Below are 26882 nucleotides of genomic sequence, written 5' to 3' on the forward strand. Positions count from 1 at the left end.
AACAGAAGAAGAAGGCAGGAACTCTGCTGGTTGTTGAGTGCAGTTGACTGATCTATTTGTACCTGAGACAGTAACCTGTCATGTTACATGTCACCTTTTTCAAATCACCTCAATTTTCTGTGACTCTATTTCTTTTCCACCTTTTTTTACTCAGGTAAAACTGTAAGCTTTTCTGGATTGCATCATGCTAACTGTATGCGTCGTGTCTATCTTAGCAGCAGCAGCTTAATTAATACTGAATAAAGTCAGTAGCTCTCTTATGAAAGTCTTTTTAATGCTTCTTTATGTCTCAGACCTAACCTGAAATAATAATCTGAGGAATGACAAGTTTTCTCTACAACCCTGTTCTGCATCTCAGGCTGTTATAAAAGAAGTGTAAGCTAAAGCTAGTGGGTTTGGGGTTTTTTTTCCCATTAGAGGACCCTGTAAATGTACAGCAAAAAGAATGTTCAGGCTCTATGTGAGAATTTCTGAGAGAAATTCTATAGCATTTATTATAAAAATATCCAGAACAGAAAATCACAATTGTTCCTGAGAACCTATGAATCATTTACCTACACTTCTTATTAATATCAATGCACTATTGCAGCTTTTGATCCTTCATTGAGTTGCACTGACTGAATATTTTCTAGGCAGAATCCCTAACCTGTGCAGTCAGGAGCCTCCTCTCCCTGCTGAAATCCCCAGAGAGGATGTGCAACTGCAGGCACAGTTGTCCTTTTCTGTGGGTGGATTCTCCCTTGGGTGCTGCTTTTGTAGGAACAGCAAGAGTGCAAACTGCAGCTTCTGTGTCTACACTGCTGTATAATATGCTATTGATTTCACTGCCATTGGAAACCAGCCATATTTTCTTCATACGCAAAATTAATGTATAAAACAGAGTGTGGCAGTTTTCCAAATATTTACTATGTGGAGATTTATTTAGTTAATAATTCTGAAAGAAGAGTAGTTCTAGTGGGCAATAGCATTTTGTTTCAGTGTTCAAAAATTAGCCCTTCTGGTCACACTATTTACTGCATGTACTGCAACAGCCCTTTCTTTTTCTGAACATATAAAAGCAAAAGAACAACCATCTTTGTATCTGTCCATCAAAGCTGTGAATAACAGGTTATAACAAAATGAAGTTGAAAAATTAACCATGTAAAGGGGTCACAAGTTTGGAAATGTATCTAATCCTTTCAGGGTTGTGACTGAATTTCTTTGTATGTCCCCTGCCATGGCCAGTTGTGGCGACATCGAAGGTAGCCTTGAGCCATCCTCCTACTGGGCTACACTGCTGAGTAGGAGGAGCATCCAGTGCTAGATTTAGCTACACATTAAATATTCAGTGATAGATTTAGTACATGTGAACATGTTTTGTCTTCAAGAGCATCCTTGAAACATGCTCTCTGAACCTCGTCACAGCTCTAAGACAGAAATCCAAAGTCTGTGCCTTGTTTAGAGCACTGAAGGATCCACTTGCAAGTCTATGCCATAACAATCTGTGCACCTTTTATCCCTCTGCACTGAATGCCTCTACCATATGAATAATGTTAGCCTTGGAGCCTTTTTAAAAAATCCCTTATGTTGTCTCCTTTTTAAAGTAGATGGGATTTCGAGACTTGAATTAGTCAGGGTTCAGTAATTAGACTACTGTGGTCCCTGTGATCCACATTTCATTCAAGTTATGGGAAACAGTATGAGTCTCCTCTCAATCGAAAAATCCATGTAGTAATAAAAAATGTGGGGGTTTTGCACTTAAAAATCAATACTAGTCATGCTATTTCAAAGAATTTATTGTAAACACAAATGGCTTTTGAAGACTTTTGCAGTTTTATAGCTACAGAAAACAGACTTTAAAACAGGGAGTTTTATATTTAATATATGTTTTATAAACATATATTATGGTGTATGTTTCAGATGGATCCATCTTCACATCATACAAAGCACTGCTGGTCGGGGAGTGGATGTCCACCCTAGCCTCTCTTGGTAAGACTTTAGGAATGGGAATATTTCTAAGACTATTACTTAAAAACATAAACAGAAAAAAATAATCATGTCCCAGATGGAAATTTAAAACACAGTAAACTAGAGATTTTTGTCAGAACTATGGCATACTTTTAGTAATTAGAGCTGCTGTGGCTGATTCAGGTTACTCAGTGCTCTCTGTTGCTCACTACCTGAAAGAATGGGGTTCTTTAAGAAACCTCTTTTCTTTTTGAATGCTCTCAAGATATGTTTGCGACTTTCAAAAGTCTTTATCTCCAGGGTGAGAGGGACTAGATTTACTTGCCTGTGGTCAAATTCTAGTTATTTATTAATTTCACTTAACCTTCCCTGTATTTTAAATTCTCCCACCATATGGAAGACAGGCCACCTTTTAACACAACCTGATTTGGTTCTCTTTACAGTTACCCAAATATTTTCCTCTACATTTAATGAAAGAGGAATGAGGCACTTAAAGCAAAAGGAGACTGTGGAATGTTTATCAACTACAGCTTGCTGAGGCAAAAAAGGTTTTCTATTCTGATAGAAGCCCTACATGGCAGTACATAGAGAAGCTGGTCAATAATCAAGCTCCAATAGAAAGTAAAGCAATTTAGGTTGCTCTCACTTGAACATTGCCAAGGGCTGTGATGAGCATGGGGCTTTCCCATAGCCTGAGTTGGACAGGCTGTGCTTTGAGAAACAAAAACATGGTTTTACTTTGCTACTCAATTTTTTGAGTGAAAGAAGGACTATACTTTTAAATTAAGTGATCAAATTTTCAGTATCCTAAATTTATACCTATTTATGTTTCTCCTAGCCCTCTAACAAGCTTTGAACTCATGTTTTCCATCTGCTCAAAGCAAAGATGTGATGTATGTAGGTTTCAGCAGCTCCCTGGAGATCATTTTTATACATACATTGAAAAGGTAGCTGTCTTTGAAAGTTTGCATTAACTGGGAGAAGTATCTTTGCTTTCAATGAGTAACGTTAAGATCCTTTCATTTAATCTGACTGAAAATGTAAATGACTACTTTGCTATATTCCCAAATGGAACTCAAAACCTCAAAGCATGAGAACAATAACATTAGGAGAGACCAGTAAGGTTTCTCTGCAGCATAAACCTTAGGTTAAAAAAATGATGTTTTTATAAAGTACATTAACTATAGCTTATTATCTCTAAAAAAAAAAAAAATTAAATGTCTACCTGTTTCATTTAATAGTTGTATTGTTTTCTATTTTTCTATCATTGTCTATTCTAATGTTTCTTGACTTTACTCACCTGTTTAGAGCCTGGAATTTCTCTTGAAGAATTTAAGTTATAATCTTACCTTTATTGGAAAACATGGATTTTGTTTTTCACAAGTCATCTGGCACTCCATCCCGCTTAGGAAGGTAGTTCTACTTGTGCTCTGAGGTGTGAATGCAATGTCATGGTCTATGTACTGTCCCCATACCATGATGATATCAGAATACAGGCTGTCTTCAGTAACTGCCTCATTAGGTGCATGAATAATTTTTCTTGTCACTTCACGAACCTGAGAAGAGAACCAATTTACCTTGAGTGTTAAACAGTTTTTACTTCTCACAAAGTGATAGAACACTACAAAGTAGGGGGGACAGTGATAAAATCTATCTTCCCCTTCCCCAACTTTATATTGTAGAGTGCTTCTAATAGTTTGACTGAAACCAAATTAAAACAAAAAAAAAAAGAATCCAGCAACAATATAAAATCCAGCTTCTACCAGGTTCTTATTTCTGTTCAGGAGCTGACACCAAGGTGTCACAAGCAGTTTCAAGTTTTTCTATATGTTTGACAGTGAGGAGTGTATCTTTGATCTGTTCCTTTCCAGACAATTTTGAAAACCACACATTTGTTTTCGACAGTCCAAAGGTTTTCTTTCTATTTATTCTGTTTTCTCCTCCTTAAACAAAAGGATTTCCTGGAAAATCTCAAATCACTGTTGATACTCAGAAAGTTTGAGCGGCTCCATGTAAATGAAAGAGCTTATGCAGCCCAGGACGTGAGGTAGGTTGCAAACACATGGTAGCAGAAAGTTCAGCTTCCTTTTCCCAGGTGAGGAGAAGCCAAAAAAATATTTCTGATGCAGTTCTGTGCAAGATGCACAGAGATACAGATGCTCTGAGGAGGAGCACATAGAGACATCTATGCTACGTGTCCAGCCTGTATTAATAACTAAGAAAAACCATAAGGGCAAAGTCAGCACTCAGTTTGTGGAGATGTTAAGGGTATCATTGTCCACAGATTCCTCCCTCATGCTGCAAAATATTCCCTGGCAAATAGCAGCTGCCTTGAAAGTCAAGCAACTGAAAGGCAGCACATAAAATCGACTGACAGAGCCTGTAATAAACAAAAGGGCTATATAATGAATGCATAAGGCAGGTTCAGTTAAATAGAATTGGTAAGGACAACAGGCAACATGGGACTTCTTAGGAACATCAGGATTTTTACTGAAATAGTCGAGAGCAAGCTACCTACAGCTCATCAGGAATCCAAATTTTTAGATCAGTATTTTAATAGTTTTGGTGGCCACAAACATTTTCTTGAAATTAGTAAAATTTTCTTATCACTGTTTTGCTTTATAGTAATCCTCACACTTATCTATCACTTTCACAATATTTTCATGTTACTTTTTAAAGAATATAATCAGATAGCTAAAAGTACAAAAAAAGAAAAAACAGTTATGACAATAGTTTTACCTATTTTGCTCCAAAACAAAGCAGAGAACCTTGCTGATGGTCAGATGTTGATTATCAGATTCGGTACAGTTATATAATCTTTTTTTAAGAGAGTTTTGCTTTGCAAGCATTTACCCTAATGAATCTAGAAAAAGGCAGTTTGTACTATCTACTGGAAATTTGCCTGTGTAAATGTCAGGTTTTCATCTCTGAGTGCTAAATTGTGCAACTTAGAGACAATGTTATTTAATTAATAACATGAGTTGTAGGTGACATTAACACTAAATTCTCCTGATTATCCTTATTAAACATACAATGGTTAAAATAACAAGACTTTGAGTTCATTAAAAGTCAGGTTTCAAAGCAATGATGACAAATCACCAATTGTAAATCCAGCCCAAATCATTGCACGCTGCACTGGGGAATTTTTCTCCCAGTCCTCTGTGCAAATGCTCTTTTTTCAAACTTCTCTCTATGGCAGGTCTGCTATTTTTAAAGTATGTGAGGTGCTATAATCCATAAATATTGCAATACTTTCTAAGATCAGTAAGTTTGACAAGCTAACAAATGAAGTCATGATTTGACAGCAATACTTGTTCAGTTAAGGCTTGCTAGCCTATGAGGAATGGCATACATGCACACACCTACACACATGCTAGCATGTCCCTGTGCTTTATATCTGTTTAGTTAACATCCAACCTTTTTCCCCTTCTTCCCTGAATAAAGGGAATTATTAAAACAAAGAATCATAAAATCACTGGAAAATCTAAGCTGGAAGGAAATTCTGGAGACCACAAGGTGCAATTTTAAATTGAAAGCAGGTATTAGGTTATTAAGAGCCCCATGAAGACAGATCTTGGGTATTTCCCATGGCGGATATGCCAGAAGTTCTCTAGGCTGGAATCCATATTCCAACAAAAACCTTTTCCAACATTTGTTGTGCTCACAACAAATTTAATTTCTTGTTTCAAGACAAAGTTTTCTCTGGAAAAACTTGTGACCATTGCCTCTTGCCATGGCAGCATGCATCGTTGTAGGCTGTATGCATCCCTTGTATCTGCAATTTCATCACGGGAAGGTCAGAATTAGGTCCACTGTGCACCTTTTCTCTACCTGAGCAATCATCCCCCTGTGTCAGCTGGCTGCCTGGTGCCTGCCAGGCCAGGCATTTGGCTGGCTCCTGTCCTGCCTCTCTCCCTTACAGCTCTTTGGAGTACTGGGCTGCCCCTCAGGAAAGTCAGTGCCCCCTGCACTGCGCTATGGGCTCACCCCAGCCAGGGGCAGGGAACCTGTCACCATGGGGCTGAACTTATGCTTTAGCAAAGCCACTGGCTTCTTAACCAAGATCCACAGACACTTTTGAAGAATTTTATACAGATACTTCCTTTACTGATGCAAATGGAGGTGTGTGGCGCAGGTGTGATAATGGCCCAGTGTGTGTGTTTGAGGTGATCTGAAGGTGCCCTTCCTCACCGAGGGGAGCTGGAATCCATTGTATCGGATACTGGGATCCCATCCTCGAGGCTGGCTGAGGCCATCTTCATAGGCTGCTGGAAGCCACCTAGCCAAAGCTGTGTTGGATGCCCCCCATCTAGGATGTTCCCTATGAAAAGAAAAACAAAATTAAAACTCCCCCAAAAGCAATAGCAGCAGCAGAACCTCTGAATAAATAAAATACATATAGACATATATACATACATACATATATATAATATTTATATTATATAATATTATATTTATATTTATATAATATAAATGTTCCGAATATAAGACTGGATCATAAAAATAAAATAATATTAAAAAATCATCAGTCACAGAGCAATATGCCATTATAATAAGATGTTCATGTAGCAATCTTTGAAACTGCGTAAAATACTTGTCTTCATGTGTGCCAATATTATTTTACTCAAAAAGAAAATAATGAAAATCTAAATTGCTAATGAATTATTACTATTTTACTCATGTTTATAACCTAAGTTGTTTACCTTTTGACATTTGTTAAATACTTGCTGTGAAGGTGAGTTCCTGATAGTGTCATCATTCCCCATAAAGTCAGATATACTCTCAAGTGCCTTTCCTAGCATCTCTAAAAAGATGTTTAAGAGCAACAAAAATGCTCTTTAAAAAGATGTGTTAGAGCAACAGAGAGAAAATAAAAACTTGGGGAAATATGAAGAAACCCTTCAGTGTGAAGGTGAAGAAAACTTAAATGAAAATTGGACACTAGTCATAGAGAAGAAATCATTTAGCAAGACCAAAGGAGCCAGGGCTGAAGAGATGGGAGCTGAATCCAGTGGCAATGCTGCCTCTGGTTGAAGCTATACCAATTTCTTGGGTCCATCTTTGGGATCCTGCACAAGCCCAGGCACTGAACTATGCTGCTAAGTTGTCAGCACTAACTGCAGTGTATTTTTTCCTCACAAAAACTTGCTTTTCTCTGAATGTCACCTGCCTGAGCACATCTTGGCATCATTGCATACCAGTTTGTCACCCCAAAGCCAGCCTACGTGGAAGGGGGAAGGGGAGTAAAAAAGTGTAGTCCAACGTGTAAACATGAGAGGGTGGCAAGTATCAGGTCATATTTAATTTGAGGGTCAGCAAATGATTTCTGACCTATACTATTTATTAGCATAGTCAGTGAGTCTTGGGTTTGACCCAATTTATTTTCCCTCTATCATGAGTATTAGAAATTTTAGGATTTTTTTTGGTTATTTTTCAACTTGTCCTGTTCAATGTATTTCATAATTGTTAAATATATGTCAACACTAAAAGGAAGAAATAATTTTTTGCAATGCATTCAAGTTGACTAAAGTTGTAAAGTAAGCCACAAAGAACCAGAAATATTTCTGGAATGTTGGTAGAAATATATAGTGTTAAAACATACATTTACATATCTATCAGGATGCTAAAGAATTATATTAATATTTCATTGATCTCCAGCACACTGAGGAGACTCAGTTTGCCAAGCTATATGGTGCTGTAATACACTTAATTATCCACAATAATTCACACTTGAAGGTTGAAGTATGCTTTAATAAAGCATTCAAATTAGTTACACTTGATTTGCCTTTATTGAAATTGCATAAAATACTGCACATAGTGTAGTGCTATTTTACTCAATTAAAAATAATGAAATGTTAATGTAACTGCTTAACTGGTAATTTTTCTCCTGATTGCTTTTGTATTTTAGCAGATCACTGGAATGTTAGTAAAACCCCTCTCACATGCCTTTTTATTATTGCATTAAACATGTTAATGTCTTGGAATCTTGCTTGAGTTACAAAGGCAGCTGAAATAATGAGATTTTGCTACCATACAGCTTTATAAAGTACCCGAATTTGATTACTATATATTCTGTTTATGGAAGGTGGGAGTTTTCATTTGCTTGTGAAATACTGGAATTGTACCATTTGGATTTTGTTTTGGCTGCGTGAGAAGCAGCCTGGAGTGTTAAGCTGCCATTTGCTATCCAGATTTTTATCTTTTGAATCTTATTTTAATGTTCTGCCTAGTTTCAAGTAGATTGAATCAATGCCATATGGCAACTTAATAATTGGAGTTTGTGATGTTTTAGGTTTTGCTGAGCTATCATGCATGTAACTTCTAGAAACATGGGACACTTCTGGAGAATAAGCCTGCTACTAATTGAACACTGAGTTTCCATTGAGGTGAAGTAGCTAACCTAAAGGAAAGATCTCCATTCCTTCTTCTGGAAGTCAATGGAGTCAGTCAGGATTGCTCATTCTTTCCACTAGGTGAGCCATACTGACACTTCTAACTGCTGGTACTGCACCTCCAGAGTGAGCATCAGGTCCTTTTCTGAGAGAATGGTTAACAATGAAATAGAAATGCTGCAGATAAAATTCCTCCCAGATGCCCCAAATATTAGGTGTACAAAAAGTAAGGTAGTCATGTCCATCAAGCCAGAAGGACAGACAGTTTCTGGGTGCCATCCTGTCATTCCATTCTGTTTCTCACTACCAGGAACAGCCAAAGATGCAGCCTTGCAGTAGACATATAACTCTGAAAGCTCTGATGAGGTGAAGCTAATTACACTGTGAGAGTCCCTTCCTTTAGTACCTGTAGTTCCTTCACCCTTTGAATTCCTTTCATTGTAGTGGACACTAAAAAATACCTAGATCAATGCTAGCTTGTTGGGATTAATAAATGGGAAAAAAACCAACAAAAAACCTCTTTGGATTTTTCTTTTGTTCCTTTTTCTTCATTTTAAAATAATGCAATTTTATTTTGCTTGTTCAGGCAGAAAGGAAACTGAAATCTGTTAATATCTCTTACTAGTAAAAGAGGATAATATCTCTGCTGGGAATGCCTGATTTTATGTTGATATTGTCCATAGGAGGTCATGTTTATACTATTCTACTACACCTTTGTTCTAGGAAGAGCACACTAAAACAAAGCAATCTCAGTGCTAAGGAAAACATCCTTTGCAATTGATCTGATTTTTCCCAAACATACAAACTGATGTAGCAGAACATCTGTAAAGCACTTCCTTGCTCCCTTCTAAACTAAAAATTTCATTTCTAAATTTCACTCATGAAATGCAGAGTTTCCTGATCTATAGTACAGCTATAGATTCAAACAGAGTGAACAAAAGTGCAAATGCAACACAGGTCTTGATGTATTTTCTGCCTGGAAGTGGAAGCTGTAAAGCAAGTAAAAGCACAGACTCGTATTTCATTTAATGTCTGAAGTCCTCAAAGCTGGCTTACATCACAGAATATGTTATTTACATTACAGTGTTATGGGCTTTTTAGGCTGATGTATTTCAGTAGAACTAGAGGTATTTCAAGGGGCTCACAAAATTTTAGACTCAGTTAAGATCTGATTCACTGGTTTCGACTCCTTTGTTTTTGAAGGGTTTTTTGTCACTTTACACCTTTTACATTTAGATCAGAGAGTCTAAAATACTACCAAATATGAGCGGTGGGTTTATGTGGTACAGGCATAAAAATATACACAGTAGAACAGAGTGACTACAGACCAGACTCAATGAATCATATTTACCCTACCCAGCTTTAGATATCAGACTGAAATGCCTGTACACCTCCTAGTATTGTCAGTCACTGGAGAGAAAAAGGATGGAGTGAAGCACTCTGCTATAGGTAAAGGTAAAAAACCTTTACCTATAGCAGAGTGCTTCACTCCATCACTAGGGAGAAAGACTAAACAGCCACCCTGTAAATTAAGAGCTTCATCCATGTGTCTGTGTTCAGCTGCACAAATCTTGGCCAATGTATTCAAGCCCTGATGGAGATGTCAATGAAAATATTGTACTAGCTGCTAGTTCAGACTCCAAGCAACTCTGAACATGCCTGGGGGAAATTATGGATATCCACATAGTTAGATTTATAACACTGATGCATATCACATTGTGTCCTTTCAGCAAAGAGTCTATCAGGCATGTTCCTTGCAAATGACTTGCGATGTAGCAAAACAGATTCATCTCATAAAACCAGACTCACTGAATAATAAAACTGCAGAATTGTACTGCTCTTTATTCAACACATTGCAGAGTGCCTTAACCCGTACAATGATGAAGGCCTTCCATTTTCATCTCTGTAGCACTTCACCTGTAGACTTACAGTCCAACTTTCAGTTTGTGACCTTAGGTCTATGTATCCAGAGGCTGCTGAGTAGAAATATTGTTTACCCTTGTACTTAAAAGGGCCCTCATTCTCAGTTTTACACTCATTGCATTGGAGGGTTCTGAAAAGACGAGCACATCTGTTATGTGGGGTTTTGCAGGAAGCAATTGCCAAATAGATTCGGCAACAAGTAGATACTAGTTATAAAAAATAGCCACTAAACATATAAAAACAGATATGTAAAATTAGGAATGACACCTAGAACTTTTTGATTCGTCCCTTCTAACTGTTAGAATTGTGGGAAAATACAAAAATATTTCTCCTTGGGGAGTAGTACTGTTTTCCTGCTTTATATAATTTTATCCAATTCAATCAAAAATAAATGCTGAGTTAGAATTAAGTTTTATTTTTATGTAGAAGAAGGCATGTACTAAATCAGTCCTCCCTAAATATAAAGTTCCTCATATAATCCTAGAAGCTTTCAGAGGGAAAGCCTGTTTACAAAAAAGTAGTGCACAAAAGTGTAAATGATGAGTTCTTCCTCCAGGAACTTTCACTGGCACCTCATTTACAGCCACTGATTAACACCAGTCCCCCTTCACCCATTTCCTTGGAAAAAGTAAACACAGCTTCTTGGGTTTAAAGAATGAGAAGAAAGGATTTTTCAGGACACAATTTTTATCATACATACCTGTTATTGCAGGCACCAGTGATGAGTCGATATTCATTAGCCAAGCAATTATTTGGACACTTTGGTGGCAACATATAAGGCAGGCATCCAGAAATATTAGCAATCATAGTGAGCAGATCAGCTGATAAATGATCTGAAAGGAAGAGTCCAGACAAACAATTTACTGTATTGGATTTAGCTGCTAGAGTAGAAAAGGCATTATTGTCAGCCGCATTTACAGAATTCTCCCTCTTCCTAGGAAAGAGCACTTAGTGAGAAGTGCTGCAAGAGGCTGTGTCAGGGACATGGAGGAAGAGCTGGTTTTATTGGCTGATGCATAGAGAATGAGAAGAAAGAGGTTCAGCAACAGCTGAGAGCTGAGGTTGACCCGCTTGCTGCTTCCTTCTTTCCCTGTGTCGTAGTCCTTTACTTGCCTGGTCCTTGTGTTTACAACAAAGGTGTAATTCAATGCCATTCAAGGACAAAAGTATATGCCAAAGAAGAAAAATGTGTGACTGGAAAGATGCAGAAATCTAAAGACCCTGCAGCTGACTACAGTATTGAGTGGAAGAGAATCAGAATTATTAGCTGGAATTTGGAAGCTAGGTAAAGTCAAGTCCCTTTATGCCAGGAGACAGCATGTTATAAATATATTTCTGATACAATCCAAGATGGGTCTCCCAGTGAGCATCTGATGATGAGGGACAAAGCCAACTATTGTGTAAGCTGCAGAGAGGTGGTACCTATTCTCACCTCTGCAGGTATTGAAATATGTGTGGCCAGTTGGAGGTGGATGTACCCATGAAATAGGAGCAACTTGGTCTAGAGGAAGGTGACCTTGCCCATGGTAGGGGGCTGGAACTAGGGGGTCTCCAAGGTTCTTTCCGACTCAAACCTTTCTACAATTCTATGAGCATCCTTCCTGAACTCAGAGAACCCTTGACATTCAAAGTGACTACAATCATCACATGATGAAAGATGAGGGTAGAGGTAACATACAACTCCTGCCCTTGTCTCCCCACTGGCTAATGCATGCCACCCAGTCCCAATATCTATTTGTTCTGCCGATTCAACTCTGAAATAAGCTGTATTAGTCCATTGTTCAAACCAAAGTATTAAGCCACAAAAACTAAGAACAAAGGTTCAAGAACCAAATCAGCTCAAAACATGTTCTGCTGAGCAGTTATAACCTGCACAAAGCAATAGTGAGAACAGAGGGAGAATAGGTTGTTAGACTGGCTGCATAATCTTGTCATTATGTACTAATAACTCATGCCAAATTTGTGAATAGAGCTGTACTTCTATGTTAGTTCAGGTTCAAAATTATACTCAGAGCCCAGCTCCCCAGTTATCTGGGCTGCCTAGGTAGAGACTCATATGTTTTCTTTAAAGTCAATTTAGTTCTGTAATTCATGTAAAACTATTCTGTTGTGGCACATAGACTGTACAGTGTCTAGTCACATTCTGTTAACATTGTTTCTGTTCTGAAAATTAGCAAGAGCTTTGTGCACTTCTGAAGTTTAGAAATTCAACTTCTTTTGGATCCCACAGCACAAAAACAATTGCATCTGTGTATGTGTGTGTGTATATAAATATATGCACAGACATATCCATATAGATAAAGATATATTTTTACTTCTACAAATGTCTCATTAGTTTAGTAAACCAGATATTTTTGCAAGGAAATAAAATAATAACTGTGGTGTGTGCTTTATGTTTGTTTACAGCACTCTAATGCTTCTATATCTTGGAAAAAAATGTTCGAATACTAAGATAGAACACTTTGTGTAAGTGACAGAATTAAATTATATGGGGAAAAAGTCAATGGTTCTGATATTTTGATCCTTCCAGACACCAGACAGACATCTTGAAATTCATATCTAATTAACAGCAAGTATTTCACTTTGACAACATTGAACTTTCTCTTTCTTTCCCCATCTGATATGAAAAACCCCAGTTAAAGTGGAAATAAATGTGCAACAGCAGTGCATTATAAAATTAATTTTGGAAATAACAACATATATTATTTAAAGAGGGATATGCATATGTTGAGAGGAAGTGTGTTTGAAAATGCCAGTGCCATAGTGTGATAGAAGATCAAGCACTAAACCCAAACTGCTGGGGAAGATAGACATTTCACTGCAAACATGAAGCTTGCAACACTGAGGGTATGCAGGCTGATTTATAGGCAATACAAATACACAGTCATGAGTTCACAGGGTGCCAATAGTGCAACACTGCTCTCCTCAACTATAACACCACCCACACTCCAGCAAAGAAAAATGTAAACCTATCTGAGGTGTTTTCAAGAACAAAAGAAAGTGAAAAATAAAATAAAAGTGAACTTAACTGAACCTTAATCTAAAAGACAGCATTCAACAAATCAATAGGGTGGTTTGCCAATATCAATACACTGTATTTACCAGTTGGATGCAATGAACGCTTGTGCCTCTGGCAAACTTTTTGTTTCAGCACCTGAATTGACATTTCCATTCGTTCAGCTGCTTGGGAAATCTCTTGACTCTCTTGTTCAGGAAATTTTGAGAAAGCCAGCAGTAAGGTAGGGGTTGCTATTCCACTTCCTTGGATCTTTCTATAATAGAGATAAATACAGAAGGTTTTGCAATGTATACATTTTTAGAACATTTTCATAACAATAAAGCTGTCTGTCCTGGATATGTTGTAAGTTTAAGGTATTTAAGGTATTAAGGTATTTTGATTGAAGAGAACACTGGGAAAGCAAAGAGGAAGGCTGTTTTGTGACCTTGTTCTGCAAGGAAAATTCTAAAAGAGAAACTGTGGTTCTGTTGGACACACAGCCAGAGTTCATCTTGTGGGAAGTCTTTAGGATGAGAAAGAAACTTTTAGGGTGAGCAGAGCCTGCAGCACCAAGTGGAAGACCTTGTGAAGGATAGTCATAAAAGAGGTCTCCAAACTCACTGCTGTGAGTAGGTTTTGCTTTCATGTAACATTTAATACCCAAGACCATCCTCAATCTATTTCTGAGCACCAATTCTCTTTAAAGTCTATATATCCACATACACAGTATTTCAAAGGTAGCTTAATAGCTAAAAAGGTGTCTGGGGTAAGTGGTCTCAGTTTTATTTATTATTTATTTTATTATTTATATAATAAAATTTCAATTCCTAATTCAAATAATCATTGTTAAGCATTTATCTTTAGCATCTCTTAGCACTTATCACGTTTAAGATATTGACCAAATAATTGCTTCAATATCTTGTGAGACATAAATATCAGTATCTCCATCTATTACATGAGGCAATTGAGCCACTGAAAGCTTGAGACTTATGTTTTTAAATTTTAAATGCCTTAGGGTTGCCACCAAAATACTATATTAAAACCTGTGAGTGACCTCAGTCTCTACATGTAGAGGGGCAAGAGTTCTTGACATGTTCTGTCCATATAAACAGTTAACATTCACAGAGCTCTGCAAATCAAGACTCATTTTCAAATCACAGAGATAAGTCTTTAGGGAAAGTCTATGCAAAAGTGTGGGGATTCTACCCTGTAAAACTTAGATGATGTGTTCTGAATTTTGGAGAGAAATTAATTTTGTGTTGCACAGAAATCTAGTCAGAAAATGGTTGAAAGAGCTCATTCTCATACTGTAACTCAAGCACAAAGAGCTTTCCCCTAATTTGTTGCCTATCCACAGTCCAAGACAAATGTTTCATTTCCTTTCCCTTATCTTTTTTTACATCTGTTGTAGATGAAAGGGGAAATATTCAATTCACTTTAAAAGTCCAATTTAAGGCAACAGGGTTTGGGTCCTGATGCCATAGGAGTTGCTCCAGTCTCACTGCACTGGAAAAATATAATCAGTGTTCAAAAATAGGTCCACAAAAGTATGATTTTTGAGGTATTTAGTTCAGAAAAACATCCATATTTATATTTGTGTTATTTATTTTGTCCCACATTTTAGAAGAGCAACTTATATGGTGATAATGCACAAGGTCCTATTGGATCAGATTATAAGTGACATAATCATAGAATGGTTTGGGTTGGAAGGAACCTTAGAGATCTCCTAGTTCCAACTCCCCTGCCACGGGCAGGGTCACCTTCCTCTAGATCAGATCCCTCAAAGGTAATGGGGGCAGTGATTTTTTGATTATATGGGTTCTCAAGGAAGCAGAAAGATTGACATCAAATTGTTTTCTTATGAAAGCTTTTTCCTGAGTACATTATTCACCTCTTTTTTTTACCTTTTAATTTCATAATGTGCAGCATAATCCACAAGACTAGAACCCTTCTGGATAGCCTTAGTGATGCAGTTATCTTCAATTTGTTCTCAACGGGAAAAAACAAAAAGAAAAAAAAGAAAGAAAGATAAATATGTTAATAAATAGCATATTTATTAAAATATTTACAATTAGAAAATATACAAGTTTATAACATTAAGATACAATTCTTGCCCTTTAAAGCCAATTCCATATTTTATTCCTGAAATTCATGTTGTGGCTTCTGAGCTTTCTAAAAGGTAAGGTAGGTGTGGTAAATAAATTCTTCCATAATTTATAAGACATGGGGATTTAGATTTCCTTGCTTGAAGTATAAATCCAGTTATGAACATATCATATAGGACCAAACATAATAGGTCCAGCTGAAACATGCTGTGTTCCCTGTATGCAGCTGTGTTCCTTAGGTTCATATTTATTTTTCATCAGACTGTCCTTGGATTGACAGGACAAACCTGACCCTCCCTCACAGGTAATATTAGCTGGTCTGAGCCATGTAAAGAATTCAAGTCCATATTTAAGCAAAATTAAGACCTGGGATAGGGCCAGTTCATGAAAACCCTATTCTCATTTCTTCACCTGTGTTTAATGGGAAGATATATGTATACATAATAATACTTCAGCTGTGCTATTTTGTATAATGCTATTATGAGGCTTAGTTTATCCCTCTTTTGTGTACATGTTGCTTTATAATAAAAGAATCAGTCATGTTTAAAGTTCAACTGCTTTATTTCTATCTGAATTTTGTGGGATGGCCCATTTTTTTCTTAGAAAAAAAATAATAAAAATAATAACAATCATTTATGTACAATCGTTCATCATTTATGTACAATTTAATCTTAGGGGAGCATGTTTTATTTGTAGTACAGTCTGTGCTGTTCCTATCATCTATTTTTTGAATAGGGCATTCAGCTCAAGGAAGAGAAATGTGTGATGAGGAGTAATCTCTCCTAGGCTAAATTATACTCTACTAAAGTTTTCAGTATCTAAGTGTAGCAGTAGTTATTTCTCTTTTTCACCTATGCATAATAAAATATTCAGATGATTCATTTGGTATTATCATTTGATTTTCGACTACTTCTGAAAACCTTTTTGAGTCTATGTTAAAAAGAAGTTTGATTTTTACAGGCCATACAAAGGTAGTTCTTTCAGAATTTAATATAGCATATTTTTGAATTACTTTTAGGGGGCTTAGCTCTGAGAAATATAACATGCTTGAAGTATTGCTCATCCTGTGATATTGATTCATGCTCTGATGTAAAAGAGAGTATCCACTTCCTGTAATTAAATTCAATTGTATCTCTTCCTTTTCTTCTAAGAAGTATGAATTTTGTGCCAATACCATGTCTTCAAATACATGGTTCTTGAGTAATAAACATTATCTTGTACTGTTTCATCAGACCAAGAACACTTACTATAAAAATAATCACATTTCATCTGTTCTATTTATTTATAGTCCATGTATATTTTATATATTGGTGCTTTCCTGTGTCTTAGGGAAGAATATAAAAAGGAGGGAAAGGGACTTATATGACAGGATGATAGCCAATGGTTTTAAACTGACAGAGAGCAAGTTTAGATTAGATGTTAGGAAGAAATCCTTTACTGTGAGTGTGGTGAGGCACTGGAACTGGTTGCCCAGAGAAGTTGTGGATGCCTCATTCCTGGAAGTGTTGAAGGCCAGACTGGATGAGGCCCTGAGCAATCTGAGCTAGTGAATGGCATCCCTACCCATGGCAGAGGGTGTGGATCTAGATGATTTGTAAGGTCCCTTTCAACCTAAACTATTCTATTATTCTTGGATCCATTTTGTATTAACTAACATATAACATAATGTGGTGATTTTAGAACACATCTTTCCAAAAAATTTGTATGGTAACTCAAAGTAAAGAATCCGGTATGGAAAGAAAACTGGATCTCCTGTTTTGCAGTGATAGTAAAAAAAAAGATTTCTCATAAGAAATAATAGCTTGGGAATTAAATTAAATTAAATTTAATTAATTTAATTAAATTTAATTTTTTGCATATAATTTTATTTTTTTTGTGATTCTACACTAAATTCAGGTGAACAGTTTCCTAGGGAATCCTATCACCAAACTTTATGAATCAAGCATACAGCTATATTATATGAGGTTGTGGTTTGAAATCCTGTTTCTTTACTATCTCTGCCCTAATTTCATGTAAAATCAGTTTCTGCAGATTTCTTTTAAAATTTAGTCTGGTATCTGCTACTCTTCTGGATTATTAGATTTAGCTGATTTAAATTGAGCAGATGCAAATGTTGGTAAAAATTACTAGATTAAATTTTTTGAACATAATGAATAAGGCAATCTGAGATGCTCTAAAATCCTCTGGGTGCCAGCAGCCAACAGATCCACAGGAAAGAAGCACCTTTGTGGGGCAGCAGGAGGATGCCAGGTGGGACATCCTATGTCAGCTGCCTCTAGCCCAGGATGATTGGCAGATGGGGAAAGAAATCCAGCAATCCTGCTTGGCAATGCATCATCTGACACATAAATGCCACTAAGAAAGTAAAATCACTCCTAGTCAAAGCAGTGATTGAGATACCCTACACATACAAAGTTTTACTTACTGAGATTATGAAACTACAATTTGAAAGAACACCTCCATGGAATAATTCTCAGAGAAACCAGATAATGTATTTTGCACACAAAAGAGGTTGAGCTATACTGCTGGTACTAAACTGTCTGCAGTGTCTGTATATTTTAAGCTTAACAGTAAACATAAGAAACTAATGTGTATTTTCACTGTTACTTACCAAAGATGGTGTCTTTCCCTATTTGAAGGAAAGAAAAGAAAACAGCTGTAAAGGCTATAGCTGCAGAAAATCCCAAAATAATGAAAACTTTCATCTACAAGAAAGAAGAGATAACGGTTGAAAATACATATACCTTCATCTTCTAATTACAAGCCAGACTATAAATAATTTTCTGTATACAGCAAATTTTACTTTTAAATTAGATTTCCAACCATGTTCTGACTATTTTTTTGAAGTTCAAAGTAATTCACTTTCTCTTTTTCCCTTCCTTACTTATCACTTTTCTTTTACATTTTATTTTACATTCTTTTACATTTTGAGACGCTTCTAGCACAATGATACACATAACTTTATTTTATAACATAATACATTCTCACAAAATCAGCAGCACTTAGCCTATACATTGGAAATTCATCAGCATTTTACCTCCATTAATTTTGAACTTCTCTGTGCACTAGACTGATTTGATTGTAAGTTAGTGATTGCACATAAGACAATGAAGTGGCCAAACTAACACCAATTAGTCAGACCCTAATCTATGCTCCTATCCATAGATTACTGTGGTATCAAAGCAGCACAGTGAATGTGCTCACTCTGCTGAGGAGAGCTGAATTCTCCATTTCAGTACTGGTACTCTGGCAGTTCTTAGACCAGTGCAAACTCTCCAAGAGATATCATTTTTCACATGCCCTATATTGATAGGAAATTGAAAGATTTGAAATATTTTTAGCTCCATATCCTATCAAAATTAAAAAAAGAAATCAAGTCTGAAAATTCAGAGAAACTATATCGCCCATAGAAATTCAATGTGAAAACACCCCTTCCTTTTATATTTCATGAGTTAATATGATGAATTTCTTCTGGAAAATGTCAAGCAAAAGTTTTATTGTCTGACCTTTTGTCTGCTGAGGAGATTATCTTCCACAGTTCTGTACTTTATCGATGGCAGTAACTGTTCTGAATTATGAAAGCCAAGTACTTTCCAGGGGCCCAGTTTATGCTATCAGCTTTATGCACTGGTACTCACTCAAGCTTTAGCAGTGCAAATTATTTCAAAATCTTTTTGGCCACAGTTATGTTCCCACAAAGCAGAAACTGACGTTAATACTTGAGTTGTTTATTTTTTCCTGCTGGGAACCAAAAATTTGTATTGTCAGAATTATTTTCCTGAAAATGAGAAGGAAAATAAGTTCATATTAAATATATATGTGTGTATATATATATATATATATATATACACACATATATATATAATTGCCATGTCATGCAGTAAAACAAAATATTTTTCATTATTTTTTCTTTTCTTTTCTTAAATTTGTTTGACAAAAAAGAAGCTTTGTGTCCAATTTTATGTGTGCTAAAGTTTGTGCTTTACCAAAACAACCATTTGGAATTCAGGTGCTAACTCCCAGGTTGCCCACCAACTTCCTTCCAGCACTTTTTCTCTAGCTATTTTGATTTAGTTACTTTTAAACTTACTTTTCAGCACCATTGCTTCTTTTAAACTCAGTAGTTTGACCTAAAGAATCTATTTGGCTTTTTTCCATTGTTCTATAGAGGCAGAGAGGTCAAGATCAGATCTGGAATCAGTACTGAGGATTCCCTCATCGACTCTTTGCTGGCCGCGCCAGGAGATCACAAGGTGGAGCCCAAGATCAGAGTTTGATCACTCCAGAGGGGACAAGGTGAGTAGGGGGTGGGTAGCAGGGAGCATCCTGGAGCTGGAGGCTGTGGTACATGGTGGTGAAAGGAAACCTAGGACCATGTAAACTGACTGGAGGACAAACTCCAGGATGTTATTACAGCATTTGGGAATATTATCCATAACCTGTTCACTGCAAAGATGAGTGGACATGTTTGAGAAGAAAGCACAGAGCCAAGGGGAACAGACCTCTGTTGGGAATGTAGGCTTATGCTCCCTGGCTGGAGGATTTAAGATTGCAGGCAAAGAGTCAAACTTGCAATACCTCTTTATCCTGTTCCGAATTGTAAATTTTTTATTATGTTTCCTTACATAAGAAATTATAAAGGAGATTGACTTCTTCTGAGGCAGAGTTAAGTATTGAGAAAAGCAGATCCATCCTAAACACCTAATAGAATAAAAAGCTTGCACTAGATCCTTTCATATACTTCACAAGCACTACAGGTTTAATTTCTGAGAGATGAGAGACCTCCTTAAAGTGAAAAAAAGGTTTGATTTTCTTTGCTGTTTCACAGTCAAAAATCAAAGCTTCCCCATTTAGTTCAAAAAGAGCATACCTACATCAAGATTTGTTTGAATGAGGTTCCCAATATTTGCTCATTGGTTGCAGTTGAAGTATTTGTCAACAGTGGGCCTTAAATGTTTACAGACAGTAAATTGGTCTATGATGAAAAAATGGAATAGCAACATTTATTTTGTGTTTTTCTGAGTATGAATATTTAACTGCCCACTGAGCCACAAACACAGTTTTAGCTAAAACCTGTGCAAAGTCTTAATTACACTGGACTCACACAGACAGGCACAGCTGAATTCCTATTCTTACTGGACCTCATTCAGAATCTTGTTATTTAAATCTGATTAAAGAGAATTAAGAGGGTAAAAATTAGTTGCTCAAGAACAGCCTTAATTTTTTTATTCTGAGATTCACATATTGCCATTGTGAGTGCAGAAAATTTCAAGGAATATCCTGCTGAATGTACCCTCTTTGTTCCAGATTTTCTGTTATCTGTCTTAAGCCATTCTTCCTGCAGAAAGGGTTTCAGCCTTCATGCCCAGCAGTGAAACTGCACAGATCAATGATGGTCTCAACATGGAGTACAAGACCAGTATGAAACAGTTTTTATGCTAAACAAAGTCCTTGAGAATAGCAGAAGTGAACCTTAACCTTATTAATATTATTAAATTTTAAATGGACTTGTTCAATTTGCTATATTCTCAAGATTTAAATCTGCACATGAAGACCAATGCTGTATCTATGTTCTTAAAAGTTAAAGACCTATAAATCTCTGAGTTGATAATAAAAAGATAAATTCTGTTCAATGAAATATCCCAAAGCAATAGAATTTCAGATTACTCACAAATATGAATTTCTGCAAAGCTACTATGGTATTTAGAAAATTAACTCATACTCAAAATATTATGCAATTGCAGATGATATTTGATACAGGCAACAGACACAATTCTATAATCTCAAAACAACTTACATTTGCACTGTAGCAGCCTGCAGCCCTGCCAGGCTCTCTGAGGCATCATCAGCTCTTACAAGCATTGGATTAGAATGAGAGACTTCCAACACAAATCTGTGCTGCAGCAGGAGCCATTTTTGATAGCAGATTACACCATTTTGTAGAACTTAGTGGCAATCCTGGGGTCAAGCAAAGCGTGAAGGACACTGTTAATATGGATGTCTAATCTGTAATAGAAAAATTAGTTTCTAATCTCTTCTGGCTTTTAAAGTTCGAAGAACACTCTTGCAAGAGAACTAATTCTTGCAAGAGAAGAGGCAAAAAGTGTGCATAACTGCACAATACTTCAAGAGAAGGAATTTTGCCAGCTTTAAGTTCCAGCTTAACAACATAGAAGCAACAGCAATAAGCCTCATTTTCATATGCTGAGCAAAATATCACAAGTCAAAAAAGGCAAGAAAAGGGTGAAAGAAAAGTAGTTCAGTAGGAAGATCAATTTAGCTGGGTTTCAATGATGCCATTACTTCTACTTACTTTAGTACTTAAGTTTTTTCCTGGAATCAATTTGATTTTATTAGAAAGGTTTGTTTTTGCTATTACTCTCTTTAGATAGAGAAGACCTTGTAGAGGTGTCTGAAGCCAGAAATGGGATGAAGAAGGATGAAGAAGAACAATCATTCACTGCCTATCCCAGCAGAGAACCAAGGCTCACACAGGTTGAAAGCAAACAAAAAAGTACTGTTATTTACACAAAACAAAGCTTGACATACATGAAACAGCTTGTGCCTGGGAAAAAAATTCATATAAGTTTCATTTAAATGTTTTCAAACTTTTATGGAATAAAAATACATAAAGGCCTATGAGGTACAAGATTTACAATAGGGACTCATGAGTCACAAATTAAGTATGGCTGGAATTTTTCTTATCCTTTTTTTTAAAGGCTTCTCCTAGCATTAACTATTGTTTGTGAGGGTTTTTTGTGCTTTGTGCTTTTCTTTCTTTTTTTTTTTTTTTTGTTTGTTTGTTTTCTTTTGTTTGGGTTTTTTATTTGTTTGGTTTTTGGTTTTTTGTTCTTGTTGTTCTTGTCAAATAAAAAATATAATGCTAAATGGCTCTTAGGACTGGCTGTCTGGCCAGGCTCAGAGGGTGGTGGGGGATGCTGCCACATCCAGTCACATCCAGTTGATGGCCAGTCACTAGTGGGGTTCCCCAGGGCTCAATACTGAGGCCAGTCCTTTATCAATTATTAGGACAAGGACATTGAAGGCACCCTCAGCCAGTTTGCTGATCAAACCAATTTGGGTGGGAGTGTTGATATGCTGGAGAGTAGAAAGGCTCTACAGAGGGATCTGGACATGCTGGATCAGAGTTAGATTTGGTCATTACATACTTATTTTAGTGTATGATGCTGAACTCATGTTCTCAGGTAAATAATTTTTCTCAGAAGCAGGTGGCATGCAACATCTACAGAACATGAGATTGTCTTGTTAAAATGTTGATTCAAACCCTAAGTGATGTTTTATCTCATGCAAGCAAGCATTAAAAACTCTTAATTACAGGAAGAATCTCTGAGATGCTCTGTTTTAGAGTAACCCAACTTGCAGAACAAAACTATGTAAGTTAAATTTAACTGCAGAGAAGAGCCCACTCAATTTCTTGTATCTGAATTCATGCGAATCCTGTATATCACTGTTTGAAAACTCTGCCTTAACTAATGAGCAAATTATGATTTATGTGAAAGGATGTGGAACAGATGAACAATTTTTAAGGTCTATAGAAGGTCTGAAATTCAGTGGCTTGAATCACAAAAACATTTCCTTCTAAAATGAGACAGAAAATTAATCTTTCATCTTCACAGAGCACTAGTTTCAGACCAAACTCAGACTCTTTCAGACAGATCATTTTAATTGCAAGCTTAATGGTGAACTTTCTGCCTTCTTCCAATGCATGGCCTTCTTGCAGAGACTGCTGCAATTTTGTATTATGAAGTCTATGTCTTGGATGGATGTTTAAGGATGGTCAGTAGATGCACCATATGTCATGTAGTCATAAAGCTGATCAAATACTAACAAGACATGATCTTTTGTAATTTAGGAGAAAACAGAAATGGATTTAGCAAAACAAAAACAATGACCACCTAATAAAATTATGACAGATGAATTTTAATATTCAGCCTGCTGTGAATGAGGCTCTCAGCATGGTTAGCGACAAATCCACAAAAGAGTTTAAAATTCCAGAGAGAAAACTGGGAAGTGCAAATAGTGACAGTGATTCATTACCATACTCAAAGGATGGCAGATGTTTCTGTCCTGCTTTTGTAGTGAAATATTTCCATGGTAGGAATCATGACAAATGGATATCTCACTTCAGAAGTTCTTTTGATAGAACTAGGATCTGGAAAATGTCTTTGACCTCCTGCCTCCCAGGAGCAACTTATTGGGAAAATCCTGACAGTGACAATGTTTGCATTTTGTACCCATTATTTGAAAGAAAAAAAAAGGTGGTGTAGTCAAAATGCTCAAGAAAAGGTGGTGACATCTATGAAGGAAGAGGAACAGGGAATCATAATGGAGAGAGAATCTGCCCTGCAGATCAGTGTGAATGCCATATCATGAAGAGCATTTAATGGTAGTTGTGTGTTCTCAACTGTTCTAACGAGCTGGGTCAGATATCTCAGTAGAACAATATCAGTACAGTCCATTCTGAGGAGTTACTCTCTGAGAGTTACTCTCTCCACTGTCTGAAACCAAAAAGCCTGGGCTTTTTTGGGATGTATACCATGCCCAAAATGAGGCATTGCAGATGGTTGTGATGTGGAAGCCCCTCTGTAGACAGAAATATTGCAATAACTTGGAGACCAGTGCTTGAATTCCTCCTCACACTTAAATGCTTTCTGCTGTTCTGCTTTAGTGACCTGCCTGGTAGGTGCATTTTCCCAGGTATGGTATTGACTTTCCAACTTTATTATTTAATTTTTAATTATTTGTTTTTATCAATTCAAAGATAAAGGCGATGATAGATATTAACATAGTAAAAAAATGATTTTAGATTTGGAGTTATTAGTTTGGAAAAAAGGGTAGTAAAGGGAAACAAACAGCCAGTGATGTTTGATGATCTCAAGATGACCACCAGCTCATTAAATGGACTGTTCACTAGACACATCCTACATTATAAACACATTTTGTTAATTGAAAACAGCATTTTAAATCTGATGAGTTACTCTTGAACTGTTTCATCCAAATTCATATTCACTCAGGCAAATGAGTATGCTTCCAAATTAATCTCCAAATTTCCATTAATCTGTCACAAATCAGAAAAGTAAATGATCTGAAGAAGTTAAATGAAACATTCTTCATGAGTGCTGATATTAAGAGGTCACAAAGCACTACTCTCTGGAATATTTAGTGTTCAAGTGAGCCTTATGGCTGAGTAATAAAAACATCTTGGCTATTTGACGTCATGTCAAGCTTCCAAAAATCTTGAGCTGTTGTTTTTAATGCCCTGATGGGCACAAAGCATTCTGTAGCTAAAGTATGTTTTAGAAAACTCTCAGACTGAGCAAACAGGAGATGCTACAGGCTTCTTATTTCTCCAGATGCAAAAGGCACATAAGAATTAATAATCATGCAGCATTAAATAGTTGCTAATAGCATGCATGAAACCTATCACATTTAAATTAGCATTAATAAGAATCAATACTGTGTGAAAAATACTCTGAGGTTACTAAATAAGTGAAGGAACAGGGAAGAGTATGTGTATGTATTTGTATGTAAACATACATAAAAAAATATATACACATACACACACACACACGCAGAGATAGGCACACACAGAGATAGACATAACCAAAGAATACATTTTTTACTGAAGTCTTCATACCTAAACTGAGGCAAAATTAATAATAGATAACATTGTAGACTGACAAATTAAAAAAACCCTTTTTTAATACAGTCAAATATAAAGTGGTGTCTTTGGAAATAAATTTTATAGACAATAAACATGTGAGAAGAGAATCTGGAGAAGGTGAGACTCAGAGGAAAGAAAAAGATATAAAAGAATCATTTATCACTGATTCTCAACAGACTTTTCAGGTGAGTACTCCGGCAAGACAAAATAATGTGCGTCCCTGAGATACAAAAGGAAAATAATAACAACAGAAAAAACCCCAACCAAACAAATGAAAAAAAGAAAACAACAACAAAAAAACCCTTGTTGTCAATATTTGGAATTGGTAACTCTGCTACAAGTTCATTATACCCACTTTTGAGATCTGCAGACTGTGGGTAAGCTTTTACAATGTGAGGCTTAAAGAAGTGAAGGTTCTTGGTTGGGTGTGAAAATGCTGAAGTTTGGTATTATAAGTGGTTGATCATTTACACTTTAAAAAAAAACAACTGTAGGGAGCAAGTTTTCATTTCTGCAGAAAAAGGTGTAAGAAGATGAGCTGTACTGGAATTAACTCTGGCAATGAAATAAAAAATAGCTCCCAAATTGCAAAAAAACCCCTAACCAATTAAAAATTGGAAGTGGTTATAAGACAAGGGTGCACTGTGAAGAAGAAAGAGAAGAAAGAAAGCCTTCTCCACAGGGCCCTGACCCCCTAGGCCTGCCTTAGTTCAGGGCTCCTGCATACAGTACCCTTGGGTCCCAGTCTCCTGTCACACCAGCTCTTTGTGAGAAGGAAAACAAACCCAAGAATTTACAGAAAGAACAGCATTTTTTTTCCCCTTCCCCCCCTACCCCTGCAACCACCCCCATCTTCTCATTACTCCTCCTGCAGACTGGTATGCAGCACTTACCTGCTGCCCTTCCTGTGCTCCTGCCCAGCTTCCCAGCCCTGCTCTTCTGCAGGCAGCAGCCAGGTCTGCCTGGGCATCCCCCATCCATGACCACCAGTCTGGCTTCTTTTCTGCACAGCAGCTTATTGCAGGGTATGTAATGGTAGGTGGCATTTAATTATGGGTAATCTGGGGTGGGTAATCTTGTCTGGCAGATCAGCTCATTGCTCTAAACCAGCAGGATGCTTTTGCATATAATTGTAGGCACCACAGTTAGAGAACCATCTATGTCATTTTTCTCTAACAATGTACCCCTCGTTTCTTCAGGCATACAGTTGACCCCTGATGCACAAGGTAGCCCTTTCTTCAACAACAGAAAAGAACAAATCTATTCACAATTCAGATCAATGGTATTTGGCAGCAGAATTTTTTGCCTCCTGAGAGGATCACAGTTCACTTGAGAAATGATAAAATTTGTGTTAATGAGGAATAAACACTTGAGTGAAATATCATTTCATCGGAAGTGGCTTTTGTAGCTGTAGCACCCTGGCAACATGTGCTCCCAAAAAGAGTTCTAACCTTATTTCATTGGACTGCTTAATGGCCACAAAACACACATCTATGTTACTGTAATATTAAGGGCTATAAGTCCATACCATGATTATACTGTGAAAACTTGCAGGATTTTGATTCCAAGCTCCTTTTTCTAGATTTCAACAAGGCCATCACAAATTAAAGAACTTATTCACAAGGCATAGATGGAAGACATGGATGCCTTTCTCTGGTGCAAGGTACCAATGCCAAATGGTGGAGCTTGTATATGAACACTGGAGTCCCTGAAATGGAAAGCTGCTTCTGCTGAATGAATTAAAGGTGCATGAAACACTACAGATTCCATCCATACTATGGGAGATCTCCACATCCAGATGAACGTAGTTACACAGCCTGTAGCAAACAGCA

At 36.7% G+C, this 26882-nt stretch overlaps 1 protein-coding gene across 1 annotated transcript in view; it reads right to left on the reverse strand.

Moving 5' to 3' along the window:
- TPO (thyroid peroxidase) overlaps nt 1-26027 on the reverse strand; it is a 44857-nt gene extending 18830 nt beyond the window's left edge. Inside the window, exons 1-7 of the mRNA XM_071447215.1 lie at nt 25944-26027; nt 17977-18070; nt 15165-15249; nt 13365-13534; nt 10963-11095; nt 6139-6268; nt 3297-3503 (exon numbers count right to left, since the gene is read on the reverse strand). Coding sequence (XP_071303316.1) covers nt 3297-3503; nt 6139-6268; nt 10963-11095; nt 13365-13534; nt 15165-15249; nt 17977-18070; nt 25944-26027 — 903 coding nt within the window. The remainder of the gene's footprint in view (nt 1-3296; nt 3504-6138; nt 6269-10962; nt 11096-13364; nt 13535-15164; nt 15250-17976; nt 18071-25943) is intronic.
- Between the last annotated feature and the right edge of the window lie 855 nt (nt 26028-26882).

This window comes from Agelaius tricolor, unplaced genomic scaffold, assembly GCF_023055355.1.
Source record: "Agelaius tricolor isolate 1412-34295 unplaced genomic scaffold, bAgeTri1.0.p SCAF_1, whole genome shotgun sequence".
In the NCBI taxonomy this organism is placed as follows: domain Eukaryota; kingdom Metazoa; phylum Chordata; class Aves; order Passeriformes; family Icteridae; genus Agelaius; species Agelaius tricolor.